Source organism: Pelobates fuscus, chromosome 4 (genome assembly GCF_036172605.1).
Source record: "Pelobates fuscus isolate aPelFus1 chromosome 4, aPelFus1.pri, whole genome shotgun sequence".
Lineage (NCBI taxonomy): Eukaryota > Metazoa > Chordata > Amphibia > Anura > Pelobatidae > Pelobates > Pelobates fuscus.
In genome coordinates this window covers 88,114,439-88,136,420 of record NC_086320.1, presented here as the reverse complement: position 1 = coordinate 88,136,420, position 21,982 = coordinate 88,114,439, and the positions used below count along the sequence as shown (strand labels likewise).

At 38.4% G+C, this 21,982-nt stretch overlaps 1 protein-coding gene across 1 annotated transcript in view; it reads left to right on the top strand.

Annotated features, from left to right (window-relative positions):
* The window catches only part of RAB2A (RAB2A, member RAS oncogene family), a 70,823-nt gene extending 56,627 nt beyond the window's left edge, over window positions 1-14,196 (top strand). Inside the window, exons 7-8 of the mRNA XM_063451370.1 lie at window positions 8,600-8,668; window positions 13,036-14,196. Coding sequence (XP_063307440.1) covers window positions 8,600-8,668; window positions 13,036-13,128 — 162 coding nt within the window. The 3' untranslated portion in view covers window positions 13,129-14,196. The remainder of the gene's footprint in view (window positions 1-8,599; window positions 8,669-13,035) is intronic.
* The last annotated feature ends 7,786 nt before the right edge of the window (window positions 14,197-21,982 follow it).

Sequence of the window (21,982 nt, the reverse complement as noted above, 5' to 3'; positions counted from 1 at the left end):
CACGCCCCCTTCACATAAAAACCCTGCACCTCCCTTCTATTAATAAATACAACCCCCTTCACAAATAAAACCCTGCAAACCCTTCCATAAATACACCCCCTTCACAAATAAAACCCTGCAAACCCTTCCATAAATACACCCCCTTCACAAATAAAACCCTGCAAACCTTTTCATAAATAAATATGCCCCCTTCACAAATAAAACCCATCTTAAATGAATAAATACATCCACCCCCATAAAATTCATACATTCCCCTCCTCCCTTTACATAAAATCCCTGCTGCACCCCTTACATTGTGTACTCACACTTATAGATGACTCTGTGCCTGGTGGAGAATGCTGCTCTCTGCTCCGGCCTCATTAATAACTGCATTGCCGTCTTCACGAGAGAGCGGTCCTTCCGCTACTGGAGTTCCGTGGATGCGCATAGGTGCCGCACGTATGACGTGGTGTGCTTCAACATATCACTGCATTAATATAGTGCTGGCCAGCCGTTTATTGCCCACTCCATATTTTTTTTCAATTATGTTGTCGTTTGAAGAACCCAAAGTCAGAGCATATGCACCAATACCTTTTACGATGCCCTATGTCCAGCTCTGGTGGTGGTTATCTAGTAGTTTTATGGCTTAGGCCTGGTGTGAGATCAAAACCTACAATAAATGTTATCCCAACGTTTACAAAAACAACTCATAACATATATCAAAGGCCAACTCATGCTTTTGCAGGACAGGCATATTATCCTGGACATATTATAATATTCTTAAGTTGCTTTCACTGAATTTATAACATTACACCTGTAATATATTATTCATTATTCTCTAATACATTTGGGATGGTGTGTCCTATGAGCAGATGCACATACATGGTATGTGCTGCTCCTTGTTTTTAGTTTTGTGATTAAGTGCAGTTGCTGGTAGTGAAATCTTTGGCATGTCCATGATAAAACCTGTGGAGGCATGCTTATCAGCTCTATTTCAAAAAGTTGATGTAATACGGCATGGTTACCAATCTAATTTGGGATAATTTCTAAGTATGGATGCATTTTGGCACTTGTCACTCCTGTTTACTAGATTTTTAGGTATTTCTCCAGGATTTGAATAGAATTGAAGACATTTTTGGATACTTGCAGACGAAGAGCTAATTTAAATTGGGTGTTATTCTAATTTACTGAATTATTCCAGTTAAATGGGAAGGTTTGTGGTTAATGCAGTAGTTCTCTGAACCAATAAACACCTTCTTTGCTGGCCTCTAAGGTTATGGAGCACAGAGTGGTTATTAACTCATAAACTACACACATTCAATTCCCAATGCAATTATGGGTAGAATTGCACCTTATGAAATATGGGGAGTGTTGACACGAGGGTGACAATCTTGCAATCCTTGGACGATGTAGAGCCTGCGTTTCCTGCTTGCATTGCACATTTTGACGTGTGTTTTCTCCTCCAGTCAATTTTTTTTTCTCTCTCCTTCCTTTCTTCTTCATGTGGTTCTGTGTGGGTTAATCTTTGTACTTCCTGTCTGTTTGGCTAATGAAAATAAATAATACTGTTTGGTCTTTCTGTTAGGGCAGAAGCTAAACATATCTTGTTTGTCCAATTGGCTTTCATAAAGCATCTTATTATTTCCAGTCACGTTCTGTGCTGTGATTTATATTATGTAGTAACACCAGTAGCAGAGTTACACAAAGCTGTGCAATACCCTTCTAGACAGAGCTCACAATCCTTGCTCCGTACCTGAGGCACAGTATATGTTGGGTCCATGTAGCGCCCATGTATCTATAAACCCATTGTGTACCAGAAAAGAGCAAAGCTAACTCTTTAACAAAATTGCTGGGAAAAACACACATGACCCTGATATCTTGCATTATAATTTTTGCTTGACCATTAACTCAGAGTGCCAAAATGGTGTACATTCTGTCCGATGGCTTTCGTAGATGGAAAATAACCTTTAGCTTTAAAATCATGTTTGAAAATCTGTGAATGGCAGCCATCTTGAATAATTATTTCAATAATTGCTTGATTATTCCTCCCGTCTGTTATTCATCGCCATGTTCAGGACTGCAAACTAATTAATTCGGCTTTCGGTGCCACTAGGGTCACAGAACTCTGCTCTGCTGATGTAAAATGGTCCCTAACTAGTAGGCTAAATATATCTAAATCTATTACACTGAGAGGGGGAGGGGAATAACAAGTTATGAGCTGTTTAATTGAAAGTGCAAAGGTATATTATTACCATGTAACTCTTATTTTAAGAGTTTTTTGGTGAAATGAAAATTGTTTCTAGAACGAACTGTGAACTTAAATGCTTGTGTAGAATTTATATGTTTTTTCTTTCATTTATAGTGAAGTATACATTCTAATGTTAAATTATTAGTAACGTCTGCTTCATCCAAATATGGATCACAGTGTTAAGGGTGAGTGTCAGCTGATGCTGTGAGTCTGTCAGTGCTGTCCATATTAGGACAAAGTAGACATTTCTAATGTGGAAATGTAATTTCCATGGGGGGTGGGAAGGACCTGTAAATGGTCAGTTCTTTAAGAGAAATGCTCTGCTCAGCCAAATGTCAATAACCTCCAACCTGGACATCATTTATGGGTTGAGAGAGTTTGGCACACACTCCTAATTGATGCTTTGGAGGTTATGTCACTGCTTTAGCCTTAAAATATCACGTAAAGTGTGCACGGTATTAGAACTTTAATTGACTTTTAGATTCGTAACATTTAAACTTAACATCCTCCCCTCCCTCGTGACTTAATTGCCCACCTAAATTTCCATGTTTGATTAACACATTTGCCTATATCCTTCTGTGTACATATTGTTCTTGGAAAGGATTGATAACACAGTAGTTGAATACAGCAGGTGCATTTGTGTTTGTAACTTTTTTTTATGTACTGTCATAATTACCCCAATTGTCTTTTTTTAACATCCGTGCACTTTTCACTTGATGTGCATGTTCTTTAATGATTCCACATACTGTTAAATGTTAAGAATAGCTGGGCAGTTTCCACGCCCTGGCCGTGTTAGCCTCCAGCCGTTTTTCATTTACCAGCTTGGTGTTCTTTCTACCTGTGCCAAAATGTGCAATACATAACAAATTGGGCTTTTAGGAGCCAAGAGTAAAAAATAGGCAGAAACATGAAACCAGACATAGCTTGTGGAAACATATATTTTTGTAATTTAACTTGATGCGCGTTGAAAGACTGAATATATAGCATGGAACAGTAGGGGAATAGAAAGGTATGTTAGAGTAAGTGGTGCATGTGATTTTAAACATCTGGGGCTGTGGACCTACTGCTGCAATGGGATTCATCGGTTACTTGTTCTCCAACAAAGCTGGTTTGTTTAAACTGGCGACAACATAATGTGGTCTAAAAACCATTTTCATGTAATTTTTGATGTCAGTCATTCTAAATTGGAATTGTCTGATGTTTATTTGTGGGTAATTGCGGCTAAACGGTATATTGCTCTAAAGTTACAGTAATCCTTTCTTGGCAGTGTCACACTTACAGTAGGAGATTTGTAGGTCCATAAATCAGCATATAATTTCTCTTGACCTAAAATAAACGGAGCCCTTAGACTTAATTTAACTGATTTCCCCTGTAATGAAACAAGGGAGGGAGGAAGTGCAGGGAAAGCTAGAATGCTTTCCTCCATGTGCCAGTTGTTAAGTGCTTGTTTACATGAAGTTATCATAACACATTTTCAGGATTTCATGGCTCTGTTTAATGTTTTAGTTAATGTGAACAACTGAACACCCCATAAGGATCGCAGCTGGTTGGATTTATGCAGCTTTTGACCGCCGTTTTCAATTAGCATGGTTTGTTAGGCCATTGTGATAATTGGTATGTTAATCGCAAACGCATTTTTTACCCCCTATCCCCACCCCCTCTTATTTTTAAAATTAAAAACTTCCATTTCTGAGGATTGTGAATCAATTCACAATTGGCACTGAGCCAGGTTTTTCTCAACCCCGCAGCACGCTTGGAAAAATGCACTTGCTTCTCTTAAGTGCTTGGCAAATCTGTGATGATTAATTCCACTCATTATTTTGCTGCAAATTCTCCTGACCTCACCATGATGATTCGATCACCCACTTAGAGCACATGCATATTCATACTGCCCTGCTAAGGCTGCACCCAGCCTCCATCCCCGTATTTAGCTGCGGCCTGAGCCTGGTGCAGTAATTGAGCTGCAGTAGATTGATTGCTCTGGGGAGCTGTAAGGCCTTTAAAGGTGAAAACATATCAGTCCTGTTAATTAGGAAACAAAGCTCTGGTGGCAAGTTCAGCAGTCAAACTCTTCCATTGTCGAAATGAGGAGAACAGTGATGGGTTTCCTATCATGAACCTTGTTTACTTTTTAGATGTGATTTAGATCCTTCTTCTTCACACACATTGATATTTCTATCACATGTTTATGGTACAAGAGTGTTATGGAAAAAATATATATATATTTATATTTATATATATATATATATTTATATATATATATATTTTTTTTTTTTCAAATTAACATGATTAAATTATGAATAATTCTGTGTGTATGACGTGCAGGCTAAAACCTGGGGGTTCACAAAATTTGTAATGTTTCCCTGTAGTTTTGTGTTGATGTTTTGAGGTACATAAATTATGTTATATGTAACAGTGTGCTTGCTCTGAATAATTTAACATTTAAAAAATGTACGAATTTGCAGAAACTGTAACCTGGGTGTTAGCTAGACTTGTTAATATATTTGGCACAGGGTGCTAAGAGTGCGTGGAAATTAAATTTGTCTCTTTATTAGCAGGCTTACCTGTTAATTGTAATTATATTATAGATGCATTGTCTAATGTTTCTGCTGCGGATAATAGCGGTATGTGTGACTTAGCACGTGTTTCATCACCCAAAGGCATTTTTTCATTTAACTCAAAATATATGAAGTTGTGTGCGTTTCAATGGATACTTGTGAAAAATTCTGTGGTTAAAAAAAACCCTCTTCCTAAACAAATCCCGAAATGACTGGTTCAGTATTGGTGGCTACTTAGGAAAGAGCCCAAACTGCAAAGCAGTTACTCCAGCAATGTGAAAAGGATCAGTCTTTTAATAGATTAAATGGTATGACAATTGACTGTCAGCGTTTGTGGGTGATCAGTCAGAGATAATTAGCATTTCCCCCCAGCTGACCTGAATTATAAATAGAAAAGGGCTATCTGGCCTATATTCTAGTCCAGTTAACGTTTATTTTCCGTTATTAAACTTCTTTGAAAGTTTCTAATGGAGAGTGAGTGCATATTGCTAACTCATTGGCTTCAAAATTACTGTGAACGAGTGCCCCCTATGTAAGTAGTGAAACCATTTAACAGTTTGACTTCTTACCAGGGCACTTCTCTCTGCAGCCGTAGGCTCTCTTCACAAAGATAAGCCTGGCTTAGCCTAGGAGAGATAACAGAAGCTCGTTCTATGAGCATCTGGCTGCAGAGAGGCTGGAAGGGAAGGGGCACTTGGCACACCCCAGTTAAGAAATCAAACTGTTCACAAAAGGATTGACTACTTATATTGGGGGAAGGCGCAAGGTCACTCCTTGCACCATAGCCATTACAGTGCACTGTAGTGTTTATGGTGCTTGGAATGTTTCTTTAACTCTTTCCCCGACAGGGAAAAAAAAAAGGCTTGAGTCTTTTTATTCTGGGAAGGGGGACAGTGGGAGTAGGTGGTTTTGTTTTTGTAATTGTATTTTTGTACTTTTTCTATAGGTAGAAAGCTGGCATATAGACAACATGTAGGGCAGGTTTATAGACCTAAAGGATTTTGCTGTTATATTGTCATCCAAAGGAGAAGAAATGGTTAAACTGTTACATCAGGAAAGTAATATGTATACTGGGTATAATTAATCATGGCACAAACAGGGCAGGGTGACATTTGAAATCACTTGTTTTTTTTTTCTTGCATTTGTCTTTGCTTACCTCATCAGAATGCCCAGCCATTATTTTATAAGCCTCTTACAGTGAGTTAGCCAATAAGGATATCAGTCTCCTTTTGGCGCTGTATCTCTGTGGCTAACACGAGACCAATCTTAACTTGTGTATATTACAAAATAATACATTACTGTGAGTGTTATTGCTGTGGAGCTCTGTTATACACTCAGACTCAACAATAATATGGAGTTCCTAGAAAAATAAAATAGAAAAGAGGGACGGAGGGATTTGGGCCCTGAATAAGGATACTTGGAGGCATTTGCTTGTATTTCATATTTACATCAGTGAGAGAGGCAGTAATTTACTGTTGCAATGAGTAGAAGGAGCCTATTTAGTATTGCATATATTGATATGTGAAAGTTCCTCTGACCAGAATTGTCTAGATGCTTCACGTTGAAATATAAAGCCTTCATGGTGAGATATATGTCATACAACTAACTGGGTAAATTTACACCCTATGTCACTAACTGCTGTTTGAATGCTTTTCGTTTCATATATGATTGTGTAATTACTCTACATTTTTCATATTGAACTGTGAGCTCTATCATCATGTTGGGCATTTGTAAAGAAGCTTTAATGTGGGCTTGTCATTTTATGTATTAATACTACTCATGCATGGGTACATTTGATTGGCTAACCAAATCTGAAATGCAAGCTCTGCCCTTTTTGTCGATGTGACTGCCATACACAATGTAAAATAGTCGCTGTATGTTATGAAACTCAAGATTTCAGGAAACAAAATGTAGTCAGACACAGCAAGCTAGGTATATAGAAACAGACTAGATAGCATGTATGTTTAGTGACAGAGGTGCTTTAAGTATTGTGGCACTTTACCTGCATGTGATATAGTTCCAAATGACTACCAGCATTTTAAAAATTGTATAATGATGTAAAAAAAAAAAGGGGGGGGGGAGGGGGTGCCTAAAGGTAGATCCCCAGATATTTTAATATTACACCTTCCATGATGCTAAAGGCATGCAAAGCATTATGGGAGTTGTAGTTCTACAACATATGGGGATCTACCTTCTTGGGCATCCCTGATATTAAACATCTGCAAAAATCCTCTACAATTACATATATTGTGTCCCTTCCATCTTGTACTCTAATGACTGAAGGATTCTGGGTTATACCCAGGAAAATGCATTGTGGACTATGCTTCCTAAAGTAGTTTGTTATACATACACCAACATTCACATCATGATATTGCAGAAATGTAAATTTTATGAGGTCATTGTTCTATATAAAGTGTAAATAAACTGGAAATTTAATTTAATATAGTTATGGAAATGCATTGATGTCATTATACAGCAGCCATAAAATTGATTTTTCCGTTTTATCTTAAAAGTATTTAGTGACAACAGAAATAGTGACTCATGCTTTCTGGCTTTGTCTTGTAACAGGTGTGGATTTGGGGGAATATGGATGATAATAAGCATGCTTGAGTTTAAATTTTTATTTTAAATAGATTTTCAGCTAGATGGCGCTACACTCAATGCAAAGTAACCATTAAAAGTGTCATCTTCCCCCTCATTCTCTCTGCTCAAGCATAGCATCTCTAGTGTCTACTGTCCAATGTTACTAAGGTCACTATTAATATTTAATGGCTCTGCTGTGGCAGCAGGCAGCTCGTAAAAGTGTGCCTACGATCTGTTACTGTGGTGACTTCATAGCTGTAATTTTACCATTGGTTCACAGAGTTGCCTTCTGACAATCCAGGAAGATTTTTTGGACTTTAGAATCAATGCTACAAAATCTGCTTTAACTCATTCCTGGTCACAATCTGTTTATGGGAAATCGTATGCTGTTAACACACCACCACAAAATAATAAGCTAATACTACATATTCCTATACGTCAGGGTCTCTTCAGTGCAGTCCCACTCAGTATATTGACGTTTAATCTGTGCATGCATATATTATGCAGAGTATATCGTGTCTGTATATTCTGCATTCTATATATGTGTGTATTATAATATGCATTCTGTAATAGTTAAAACATTTTATATAGCTATTTGTATAAAAGAAGCCCTGGTAAATATCCAATAAATATTTAGTATTTTTGAATATTAATAAAATAGGTTTTGTTTTATTTCCTTTAATTGTGCGCTGATGTGAAACTATACATTTTAGGTCTGTGCATTTGCAAATTAAACCTGTGGGAATAGTCATTCGGATTTTATAGCATATCTGCTAGGAGAGGTGTGTTTTCCTATTGTTGTAAACGGTAAACAGTGTGATATTAATTATACAGCATAGATAGGATTTTACAGAGCTTACCAGTTAGCTCTCCAGCTGGTAACTGGAGTTGTGCAGCTGTGGATTTTTCCAGCTGGTCAGACCTGCATTTGTCTAGCAATGGAACTAGCAGTTATGTCTCAGTACACACAGCCTCTCACATCTCACCATGGCCGAGAACCCATCATACCTTCTTATAGACTAGAGAGCCCAAACCCGCACTGTTTGTGCCGCTGCGAAAAATGAATCATGACAAAATCACAGTTGTTTCCAAATGTATTAGGAACGTGCCTTGTAAATTGCAAAGCTAATTATTTAAAAAGGAGGTGCCATGCTCACACCCTTGTTATGCTTGTAATATTACATGTCTTTTCACATAGTGCAGCTGATTTAATCCCCTCTTGTTTTTACAGGCCTTTATAAATACAGCAAAAGAAATCTATGAAAAAATTCAAGAAGGCGTATTTGACATCAACAACGAGGTACTGTTTACATGTGTGGTCTCAGGATTTTCTTCTTAGTCTACTCTTTTTTGTTTTAATTACTCGTTGAAGTTTTTACTATTTGCAGCCAGTCATGAAATATAGAAGCAACATCACTCTAACAAAAAACAGTCCATTTCTTTATTTCCCCTTTTTTAGGAACAGTTGATAATTGTCATTTCCGGTACTCGGAGCTTTATTAGTTATAGCTCGTATATAGCTGTCACATCTATTGTCATAGGGACTGTCACACTTTCCCCTAAAGATAACAACAAATTGCACGCTTTGTAAAACCATGATGCTTTGTTATTCCCTTGGTGAAATTAAGCTGAATTTGGTGAATTGTTGGTTAAATTTAGGAGCATACACATGCTTGCAAAGTTATTTATATCAACCAGTTAGGTAGTTTAAGTACGTCCTCTGTTATCAGAATCCATTTTTGTAATTCAGTTACTGTCTCGACATGACCTTTTTGAGTGCTCATAGTTTATAAGTTGGGGACATCCTTAAAATACTAGTTGGGCAGCCAGAAGAGAGGGCCTACGGTTAATGGTCTCCTGAAATTCAAATTCTAGCTGTCTATTTAGTTTCCAGTTAATGGATGTCAGTGGGTGCATAAAACGGTGTGTACAAAAGTTACCCCATGTTGTATGCAGTTCACGCATAGTTTTAGTGTGCAACATCAACAGGCTCTTCATATGACTGTATCAATAGCTGCTGATCAGTAAGCACTGAATAGTATTGGTGCACATCACTAACAAACTGTGAAAAAGGTATAGAACGATATCAGATTAAAATCTTAGCATAATAGAGAAGTTGGTAGCTGTGCCAGTACATGTGAATGACCACAGGGAGGTAGAGTGGAGGCAGCCTCCTATTCCGTGTCCATGATGCTTCAGGGGGTTAAGGGTTGCAGATATTGGCAGAGCATTGTGGGAAAACTCCAGCAGCCCTGCAGCTGCTTACACTACATGTGGCCTGTGAGTAAATGGAGGACTTAAATTTCAAGCACTAGTTGTTCCTAAAGCACAGATCTAGCAAGGGTCGCCACCTGGCTCAGTTCTGACTAGCACAGGATTTGTTTCTCTTTTGTCTTCTTTTTCTTTAAGACAAGGTTGACTGCTGGTTTTGGATCATTAACAGTTTGCAGTCTGCCCAAATACATCCCACCCCACCCCCGCCCGGCTTTGCTGTTCCTAGTTAGATCTTTGAAGTTTTCCTTAATCTGCCCATACCTATTCTTTAGACAGTCGCTAGGCATTTGTTTTAAAATCGGTTGAGCTGTGGAGGAGTTTAAAGTTTAACCATTGCCAGAAAGTAGTTCTGTTTGGAGATTCTTCCATATTATCCTCTTTATTACTATGAACATTTTCCAAGCTTCTCTGCTGCAATAATTAAATACAGTTCTGCAAAGTGCTCTGTTTTTGTTCTCATTAATGTCATTTGGGCTTCTGCAAAAACATTTTTTTAAATGCAATGGTGTATTTGCACAACACTGGGGTTCTGCTTTTTTGGGCACCCCTGCTTGTAGGGAGTTTTTCCCTGGATTGAAAACTAAATTGCAAAATTTCAGAAACTCTAGCAGATTTGGAAATATTCAAACTCCAATATAGTCACAGTTTGAGTTAACCCTCTAACTCCCATATGATTTGCTTAAATCCCTTTGCAACATGTCTGCTAATGTAATAATCCTTTATATTTAACATTTATTACCCCAGTAAACACTGACTTCAGTATGACTTAACTTGTTATCGACTTTAAATATAGTCTACGCACAAGTGCCGCTACATTGTGGTATGTGTGCATTACTTAAATATCCTTCAATGGTCCCCCTCGCTTGTTAGCATTCTCCTTTATGATGGACTGCACTCTCTATCCTGGTCTTATCAGGCACACTCAGTGCTGCGTGCCCATGATTAACAAAAACACAGGCTGGAGATGTACCTCATCTTCTCTCCTTTATCACACCGTGCCCCACTCTTAGTATGTTTTGCCCTGCTTTCTGGCTGACCACACCTCCAGTATCTTTCCTGTGTCTCCGCTATTATCTCATTCTCTTTGTCTTGCTGAGGGAGAGTGGATATGATCCATTGGGGGAGGGGAGATCATCCATCCATTATTCTAAGCCACCAGCGCGTTAATGAAAAAGCTATTGGAAAGTTAGGCAGGTTGTAGTTCGTTTGTTGCAGAAGTTTCTTGTTTCTGCGCAGCCTATTACAGCACCTGACTGCTTTGCAGAGCCTTTCTGGATCTCTGATTGCAGTCTACTGTGAAAGCCAGCCGTCTGTGCTACTTGCTTGGCTTCAAGCCAAGTCTGGCTCTTGAAGTTCTTAAGGAGTTGCTACCAGCTGAGAGGGGGCAAAACCAATGGGCCATAGGGCATGCTTTTTATTAAAGGGAAGTCAAAGAAAGCACAGAAACCACATCAGCTGCTGTCAATACCGAGCAACTGCCAGAAACCCCAAGGCTACTACAGTTGCAGAGCAACTGCCAAGCACTATAAATCTGAGATTTACTGTGACGCAAAGTTTCCTTAAGAGCTTAATTTCTGAAAGCTACTGTATTACTTCCCTCCTCCCCCCTCTAAAGTGCTGTGTTCTTAGGTGAAATCCACTTGAGGGAGCGAGCGTTAAGATATAAGTGTGATCTTGATGAATGAAAGGAGCTGCTCTGTGTGTGGGTTCTTGGCAGCCTGCCATATCTTTGGGGATCATAGAAATTATTGATGACACAGAACACTTGTATGCATCTACTCTCAACAGCTGACTCAACATGGAAAAGAAAAATGCAGTCTGGAGAGAGAAAAGTTGGAGGAGTTTTCTGGGTTTCCCATTTTAGATTTGTTTAGGCTGCTGGAAGAGCTTTTCTTCTCTGACGGCCAGAGCCAGAGAGGAGTGGTTTCCTTACTTTAACCCAATGTGGTCGAGAAGGCTGGGAGACAGACTGCTGTATGAACCACAAAGTGTTAACAGATTAAAACCCACTCGTAGTCATAACCAGATAAAGTAAAGCTGCAGTTAGAAATCTGTAGATGCAAAAAAAAAAGTGAATTGTTTAGGGTGCATTTTGTCAAAAAATGTATTTTTAACCTTATGGTTTATACATTGTGCAATACATATTCATCCGTTCTTGTTCATTCCAATAATCATTTTTTTTTGTGGATAAATGAATCTGAAGAATGCTGAGGAAAATCGTCTAACACATTTTGCAAAAGACCAGCTATTGTCACAAATAAAATAACTTTATACAATCTTATATTTATTTTTATATATATAATTTTTTTACAGCAATACAATTAGAAAATGTTGATAAATGATTATCTTGAATGAGGAGAACACAGAATAAGCTGTACACATAACCGATTCCGAGCTTTAGAAACATTCCTTAGAACTTTGTGATGTAACTTACATTGTAACTATACATATATGGTATAGCGTTATATGTACGTGATAGTGAGCAGATAGAGAATGTTTGAATGTAGACGATACTGTGAAGGACATTAGGCAGACAAGGCAGAACTGCCCAGAAGGGCATAAAATCTGTGCCCTTGTAATATACTGTTGGCTGCATTATAGACAGTTCTGGTTTTGGATAAGGTTATATTGTATTGACCCACATCAATTACACACATGCAAAACTGGAAATATGTTGCTGGCCTTGTCATATATTCAAAAATTACATTAGAATTGTTTTTTTTTTTTGTTTTTGTTTTTTCTTTCATTCAATTTTTATTTATTTTTTGTGAAAAGAATGATGGTGTCTACAAACTTTTCAAATTTTGCCAAATTGATGTAGAAATTATATTTTTTTTATAAACAGTGTCCTATAAAACTCAAGTCTAATTTTTAAGGTTGAGTAAATCAGTAAGCAAGGAGGTTGGGCACACACAAATTGGTTTACTCTTTGTTTCTCTCTCTTTATTCGTGTGTATATATATATTCATATTGTATCTCTTGTACAGAAATCTGATAGACCGCAACAGCTTGGTTAGCCAAATGCCCTCTCCTCAGCTTAAATTGTTTGAGTTTTTGGAAATTACATTCTACAGTATTGCAAAACTCTTACAGAGAGGGCAGTTAAATTACAACTTTCAGAAACACTGGCACAATTATGGTCTTCAGAATGACATATTATTATTGGTAGAGCTTATTGCAGAAACTGCAACGACGGGGCATTTGCAGTAAATACCTAAACATCAAATGTGAATATCCTTTTTATTATTTTGAATATTTGGGTTTGCATATTCTACACAATCAATATCATTAAAGGCTTGTGAATCCCTTTAACAATATAGTCAATTATTGTAAAATAAAAGTGTGATTATTTGGTGGCTTTGATTTGTCATATATTATTGTTCTCTGTTTTAGGCAAATGGCATTAAAATCGGACCACAACACTCAACACCTGGATCACCCGGTTCGCATCTTGGTGGACAACAGGCGGGTGGAGGTTGCTGTTGAACCATTTTTCCTTCCGAAGAGCCTAAATAGGCCATTTATTGTCCATTGGCCATTTACTTCTTTTACCTTTCCATTCCCTGTCTTCTCCCCATCCCCCTCCAGTTTCGATGTTCACTTTAAAAAACAAAAAACAAACAAAAAAAAACAACGAAAGAGACATATTTTGGAAATTGTATTCATACTGTAACTATTTGCTTTTTGATTTCTAAGTTTATTGATTGTGATTGTTATTAAATGTCGTCTTGTTCCCTTGACTAAAAACTGAATTGTATTAACACTAACCGTTTTCGGAGTATTTTAATTAGTTTGTGTAGGTAGGATTCAGAGCTTTTGTGGTGACCTGTCCAAGGGCGCACACATTAAAAAAAAAAAAAAAAGAAATGAAGGAAAAAAGTTTTTTTCTGTCATCATATTTATAAATGTAGGATTACAAACTATTTTCTGATCATGTTCTACCTTTCTACTCTGACATCACCCTATCACAGGAATAGCCAAACAATAGCTCTCCAGCTGTTACTACAATGAGCATCATTAACAGCCATCCAAAGGCTATTACAACTTTTAGGCCAGTGATCGCTAAGCTTGGCACCCCAGATAATGGGTATTGCATTTCTAGCTCAAACACTCCATATCTGGGAGACCCAGGAATGTAGTTCACAAATGGCTACAGTGCCACGGTTTATATCACTGGTAAAAGCTTTGCTCCTATTTACTAAGGTCAGTTAAACGCACACCGTAATATAACCATTAACTGAGCATTTTGCCCGTTTGATAGTATTTCTCTTCTTACAGCAAACTCTTACCCTCTTCAGAGCTTGACATTATAGCAGTCATAGGGGAGAGCAATCATGTCACGATTCAGTTCTTAGGCCATTTTCTTCTTACTTATTGCAGTATCACCATACCTGGCTGAAGCTTTTACTGCACATTCTCTACTTGTTGACAGTGAAAGGGGCAGTCTATACACGGCAATTTCCAATGTGCCGTAGGAGATATTGTGATATATAATGAAAACATCTGTAAATAGCAAAGAAATTGGTGTTATTAAATAAAGCTTATGGTACCGTATATACTCATGTGTAACGTCCACTTTTTCTATAATGAATACATTTAAAAATTTCCAATACACAATCCCGACATGAATGAAATAAGACAAACATAATGCAAGTTATATCTGTAATGAAACTGGTTCTGATTTTTCCTGTATTATGTTATATCATTTTTGTAAGTGTGATGTGCAAGATATCTTTATAAGAGACTTTTGTTCCTTTGGTATTAAACCAAACCTATTCTTAAATATGTTTGGTCTCTTCATCTAGCTAGATCTACCACTATGGGTAAATAATCCACATTTCATAAATTATATCCAATCTTGTCTACATAAGGTTCTTAATTTTAATAAATAGTCTAGTTTATCATTAATATTTTTAATTGAACAGATTAATTGAAAGTTTTTCAGTTATGGTGGATAAACAGCTCTGGGTTTTTTTACGGTTATAATTTCTATTCATTAAAATGAATTTTGAGTTATCCCCTGTAGGAGATATGGTATCTGTGATTTTAGACCTGTTTTTTTGGGGGGGGGGGAGGGAGCAGGGGGGTTCTCCTCTCTTCATACCACATTATAATAAATACTTCGACATGTCTTGTGTACATACTGATATTAATCCGAATATAGTCAAGGTTTTTTTTTTTTTTTTTTTTTTTTTTTTTAATGGTTTGGTTAACTGCCCACAAATGAGAGAATGGTTATGTGACAGGATAAAGCCTGTGTTGTAATGCTGCTCTGTTTATTGGCCAGTATTCATAACAATGGTTTTGAAAGTGCACAGGTTGCAAATAATTAAGTCCATTCATGACGTTTTTGTTCCAGAATGTTAGGATCACACAGCATATGGAATCATTTTTTATTTTATTTTTAAAACTTGCATTTGATGGATTCATCTTTACTTATATTTAGAATGTTAGTTCTTACCGTAGACCCATGAAAAGTCCTCCTGCGTTTATGCACGTGCAAGTGTGCTCGTTGAAGGAAAAACGTGTTTATATTTGCAGTTTTCTCACATTGTCCGGATGTAAAGCATCTGATATTTCCTCAAAGTACATGCTAAAGTTATTAAGGAATTATCCCATTTCTCATCAGGCTTCCTTCTGTATCACAATGCGAAAGCTTGAAACCGTGTGTTTACCTGATACAAAGCAACAGCTAATGTCAGGACATGATCTATTGTGAGCAAAGTTTGCAACTTACAAAACCTTGGGCACCCTCGTTTTACATGTTATTAAATACTTTGGTGAAGTGAAATATCTCTTGTTTGTGCTTTCTATGTCCTTTTATTGCGGTACATATTAAATCTGCCCAATTAACTATACAAGCCTGTCATGGGTAAATACGGTAGCATCCCTTTTAACACCTGCTTGACAGATAAAATGCCAGGACCATCATGATCTCAAGGGATTTGCCCATGCCTTGCATGAAAGATCCATCGTTTTTCCAAATGTTTTGTGGTGGTTTGTTTAAAAAAAAAATCTTATTCTTTGGGTGTTTTTCTTTTTTTTGTTTGTTTCTTTATGTATTGTTTTGTTATTTTATTTTGCACTTTCCAATAATGTGTCTATCATTTACTCCATGTATATATAGTATAATATGCTTTGGTATATTTTCCATTCAAAGTAATTGTTTTTACGAACTTGCAGCAAAACTATAGCTTTAAAGGATCACTTTAGGCACATTTTATCCCGTTGAATTGGTTGTGGTGCCTGGAGTCCCCTGGCACTGTCCCTGCATTCATTGTTCATCTGTTTAAAAGTGGGTTGAGGGTCCTTGCAAAGCCACAGCTTGGCCCTGAATGGTGGTGTGGCTAATGACTGTGCTAGCCTTAATGCAGTCAGCTGACAGTCTCCAGAAGAATGGGTTGCCAGGGTCTGTCGTTTAGCGTTAAACCATTCAAAACCGTTTAACACTGAACAGTAGAACAGCATCAGGGGACTCAAGAAACTGTAACCACTTCAGTGAGACTAGGAGTGCCTAGAGTGTCCTTTCATATTGCTTCTGTATTGAAATACAGCATATTTAAAATATTGGCATGTTCATCCCCCAAAATAATAAATGTATAATGTACTTTAATAGAACGTGTATTTCTTTAATTCGGTATGTGCCAATGGTTTGGGGAAACTAGCTTGTAGGAAAGCAAAGTAAATATTAATCTGTGTAAGTATGAGTAATTTCTGCAAGCCACATCCTGTATACATATTGAAAATTATATATATATATTTCTTTTTTGTTTTGGCACACATTCACTTATTCATTGAGATCTGTGTTGAGGTAGACTTTAATTCATTTGTCAATATATGATGTCAATGTAAAAATCAATAAATAAAAACAATTTTCTTAATATTGTACACTATATCTCTTAACAATTTCAATTATTTATGTAACCTTTATTAAAAAGTTTCACCATTCATAGTTTTCATAAATATCAATCGCATATTAAACCCTGCATCACACTGAAAGATACAGACTTGAACACTGAAAGATACAGACTTGAACACTGAATGGGGACAGAGGGTTGTGTGCTATTAAGCTATAGAACAGGCCTGTCCAACCTGCGGCCCCTCAGATGTTGCCGAACTACAACTCCCATGATTATTTCAATGAAACCGATAGCCAGGGAATTATGGGAGTTGTAGTCCAGCAACATCTGGGGGGCCGCAGGTTGGACAGCCCTGCTATAGAACAAAGATTTGGCCACTCTCTACAATTTAGCAGTGATACTTTGAAATTGGCATCGCTTTCATTAGTTTGACCATCTATTGCGTTTAGAAGGAAACTGACATAGTTAATTTGAGAATTTGTCAAGCATTCACAATGAATTGCGCATATTAGGTCGCAATAGCCAAATCGGAAACATTCTAAATGCTGTGTTTTCCGTTAAGGTATGTTAGGGATATTGAAAGTTTCAATACATTTAGAATTTCTGGAAATTAACATTTTAGTGGACGTCCCTGTCACCAGTTTCAGGTTTATATAGGTCATGGGTGCCCAAATGGTAGATCCCCGAGATGTTGTAGAACTAGAACTCCCATGATGCTTTCCATGCCTTTAGAATGACAAAGCATCATGGACACTGTAGTCATCTGGGGATCTACCTTTTGGGCACCTTTGCTATAGGTGCAGTCTGCAGTACCCTTGCCAATTCATCATCTTTTCTGTAAGACTAATGGTAATTTTTATTAAATTTTTTGAGTCCACACACAACCTTCTGCAAAACTAAAGCAGCCGATCATAAAATTGCAGATTCTTGCTGTCTCCAAGCCAATTCAAGTATGACATGATATTCCCTACCTGTCTCCTGATTCTACTGAACCAAAGTGTTTGCCATGGGCTTGTATTTTCAGTTATCTGATGATCTCATGGCTCATCAGGTGCAACATTTACACAGGTTTCTAGGATTTTTGGCTTCTTTGTAGACAGATGCCAAGTGCCACACCTATAGGTTATGGTGGTGCACGTGCATATGTATTTATGCTACCTTTCCCTGTTTTTTAGTTTTTATTTCCTTACAGGCTAGTGAAGTAGCTTGGTAAAAAAAATGTGCTGAAATTTTATAATTGAAGCTTGAAACAAAAATGTAAATTCAGCCGTAGTCACAACATGACTATTTCTGCCTCCATTTTGCCATTTAGATTTGATTCATATCAATTCTGAGTTTAGTGAAAAAAGTATGTAAGTTGGGTGGGAGGTTCTCAAAATGTTTAGAAGAGGCAGTGATTTCCATCAATATTTGATATCACTGTGCTACAGATGTTTGTAGTGACTATTTACAAGACTATTGGGTTTGTATAGAATATGAGTGTAAGGGACTTGAGTTTGCACCTTCAAATTGCTTTGCATAGAGTGGCCACTGGTAACTTCACTGGACTGGTCACTGAGCAGGTTGATCAGTGGTGTCCTCTTTGCATGCTTCAAAAGAGGTTTTGCTACTGGGTTCATACTACTGGGGAAGTTGGGATGATTTTGCAGTTATCGATATTGTATTGTACTCCACTCATTCCTATTATATTTTAGCAGTTTCTGGCTTCTTAACAGTTGTAATTTGTGGACCTGCAGGAGACTCATAGGAGTTGGAAACTTGCTTAGATGTAGAACCCCTACATCTTCCTCAACAGTAGACCTTTTCTCTGTGCTACTTTCCTCTTCAGTCTGTTAACCATCTGAAAATAGCATCTGTTTAAAAAGGTTTTGCTCGTCCTGCATTTAAATAATTTGAGCAGAGCAAACTGTTGCAGGAGATGTATGTTCAAAACTGCTGTCACAATTTGGCCATAGAAAGTATAGGACTATTTAATTACAGGTACCTGCTGTAAAAACATACGTCTTTTCAATTAAATAAAAAAAAAAAACGTAAGAAGTGGTTTAAAATTAGATAGTGACTAAGGGTTAATGTGACTTTACAGAATGGGCGGTAGATGACTCAAAGGCTTCACACTTCTGAAATTCAAGAATCCCTGGAATTTGCATTAAGCTATCCTACAAAATAAACAAGAAAAATCAGTGTGTTTCATAATGGGTCGGGTTAGATAAACCAAGTGGTTATCTGCCTTTATAAGCAATAAAATGCATTTTATTATGTGAACATTTCCCTAGCTATTCCAACCCATTCCAGGTGCATAGTTTTCAAAGTACAAAGTACAATTTTTTTTTTTTTTTCTTTTTTTTTTTTGCTATTCACGTGTGCATGCCCAAAGTTAGCAAGATATAATTGTGTAGGAGTCTCCCTGTAGGCCAGTGTGATGAAAACTAACAGTAAGGTTTACACCAGGAAAATGAAGTGTTTCACTGAAATGGGGTTGGTTAGCACCTTTCATGCACCATGGAACTCCCAAAGAGTTTAAATTAAAACCACAATAGTGTGTATTGTTTACAATCATATAGGACACTTGCAATAATGCGAAATCTTTTGTGTAATATGTAAAATATATTTAAATCTCAGAAATGGTCTGTATGTGCGCAAATTTTATATGATCAATATAAGAAAGTGCTAATATGAAAAAGTTAAAGGACCACTATAGTCACCCTCAGCTCAATGAAGTGGTCTGGGTGCCAGGTCCCCCAGGTTTTAACCCTTCAGATGTAAACATAGCAGTTTCAGAGAAACTGCAATGTTTACATTGCAGTGTTAATCCAGGCTCTAGTTGCTGTCTTCCTGACAGCCGCTAGAGGCGCTTCCCCGACGCTCAATGCGAAAATCGCATTGAGCACGCAGAACGTCCATTCTGGGCATTTTTAATGCGTGCGCGGCTCTGGCACTTGGGAGCTGATGTCGGTGGGGGAGGAGAGGTCACTGGCGCTGGATAAAGGTAAGTGGCTGAAGGGGTTTTAACCCCTTCAGCCCAGCGGGAGTGGGGCCCTGAGGGTGGGGGAACCGTAAGGATTATATAGTGTCAGGAAAACAGGTTTGTTTCCCTGACACTATAGTGGTCCTTTAAATAAAGTGGCTAACATATAGTAAGTGTATTATCTAAACTGTGATTTATTAACTATATTGCACTCAAAACAATGATCAGTAAATCACAATATATCCGTGTATCAGTTTGTAATATATAGAGATAAAATATTATTATATGATTCCACTTGTGTTTTTATTTTACAAACTGCTACACTAAAGATATTAGGATTTCCCTATTTGAGTGCAATTTAGTTGTTAATAAATAGTGATGTACCGAACTGTTCGCTGGCGAATAGTTCCTGGCGAACATATCGTGTTCGCCATGGCGGGCGAACACATGCACGGTGTGATCCGCCCCCTATTCGTCGTCATTGAGCAAACTTTGACCCTGTGCCTCACGGTCAGCAGACACATTCCAGCAAATTAGCAGCAGCTAGTGTAGCTGCTGCTCATTTGATAGGGAAATTGATAGCTAGGCTAGGGTATTCAGTGTCCACTACAGTCCTGAAGGACTCATCTGATCTCAGCTGTAAGAACAGCAGCCCAAAAAGCCATTTTTAGGGCTAGAACACCAGTCTTCTTTTTTTTTTTTCTGTGTAATGTAATTGCAGTTGCCTGCCTGCCTGCCAGCTTCTGTGTCAGGCTCACAGTGGATACTGTGCCCACTTGCCCAGTGCCACCACTCATATCTGGTGTCACAATAGCTTAAGCTTGACATTTAAAAACAAAAAAAATGTTTCACTGTAATAGATTGAATAGCAGTAAGTTGTCTGCCAGCTTCTGTGTCAGGATCACAGTGGATACTGTGCCCACTTACCCAGTGCCACCACTCATATCTGGTGTGACAATAGCTTAAGCTTGACATTTAAAAAGAAAAAAATGTTTTTCACTGTAAGCTAATAGCAGTCAGTGTCCTTCAAGCAAGTGTCAGGCCTTCAGCGTGTACTCTGCCAACCTCTGACAGTCCACTTTGCCACTCATATCAGGTGTGACAATAGCGTGCCTTTTAAAAGAAAAAAGTTTTTACACTGTAATAGATTGAATAGCAGTTATCTGCCAGCTTCTGTGTCAGGCTCACAGTGGATACTGTGCCCACTTGCCCAGTGCCACCACTCATATCTGGTGTCACAATAGCTTAAGCTTGCATTTAAAAACTAAATTTTTTTTTTTCACTTTAATAGATTGAATAGCAGTTGTCTCCAAGCGTCTGGGTGTCAAGCCTTCAGTGTGTACTCTGCCAACCTCTGCAAGTACACTTTGCCACTCATATCTGGTGTGACTATAGTGTGCCTTTAAAAAGACAGAAAAAATTTCACTGTAAGCTAATAGCAGTCAGTGTCCTTCAAGCTGGTGTGTCAGGCCTTCAGCGTGTACTCTGCCAACCTCTGCAAGTGCACTTTGCCACTCATATCTGGTGTGACAATAGCGTGCCTTTAAAAACAAACTTTTGTCACTGTTATAGATTGAATAGCAGTTACTTGTCTTCAAGCGGGTGTGTCAGGCCAACAGGGTGTACTCTGCCAACCTCTGCCAGTGCACATTGCCACTCATATCGGGTGTCACAATAGCGAGCATTTAAAAACAAAAAACTTTTTTCACTGTTATAGATTGAATAGCAGTTAGTTGTCTTCAGGCGGGTGTGTCAGGCCTACAGCATGTACTCTGCCAACCTCTGCCACTGCACAGTGCCACTCATATCTGGTCTCTCAGTAGCTTGCACGCATAGTACCACTAATCAAATAAAAAATGACAGGCAGAGGCAGGCCACCCCGCAGGGGCCATCGTGGTCGTGGTGCTGTGATTCCCTTTGGCCCTAGAATAATGCCCAGGTTTCAGAGGCCACGTACACTGATACCTGATCTGCAAAGCATGGTCAGGGCAGGTATATCACCTACACTGCGCATTGGGTAAACCTGCTGACGGCTGCCAAGCATGGAATGCGTGGCTCTGCAGAGGAGTTGGTGACACCGCCACGACTTGCAGGCAGGCCTGCTGCCACCTCCTCTACTCCTCCTACTCCATCCTCTTCCATAACCTCCTCGGCTGAGTCCTCTTCTGCTGCTGCGTCTTGCTCCACATCAACGGCACCCCCCTAGTTCCCCAGGTACTATTCCACATCCCGGATACGGCAGTGTCACGCCGTCTTGGGTTTGACTTGCTTGAAAGCAGAGAGTCACACTGGACAAGCACTCCTGTCCGCCACAGGTGGAAAAGTGACTGACTCCGCAGCAACTGGATATCGGCAAAGTGGTTTGTGACAACAGAACAAATTTGTAGGCGGCATTGAAGTTGGGCAAGTTGACACATGTGCCGTGCATGGCACGTGTGTAATCTGATCGTACAACGCTTTGTGCATAAGTACACAGGCTTACAGGACGTCCTGAAGCAGGCCAGGAAGGTGTGTG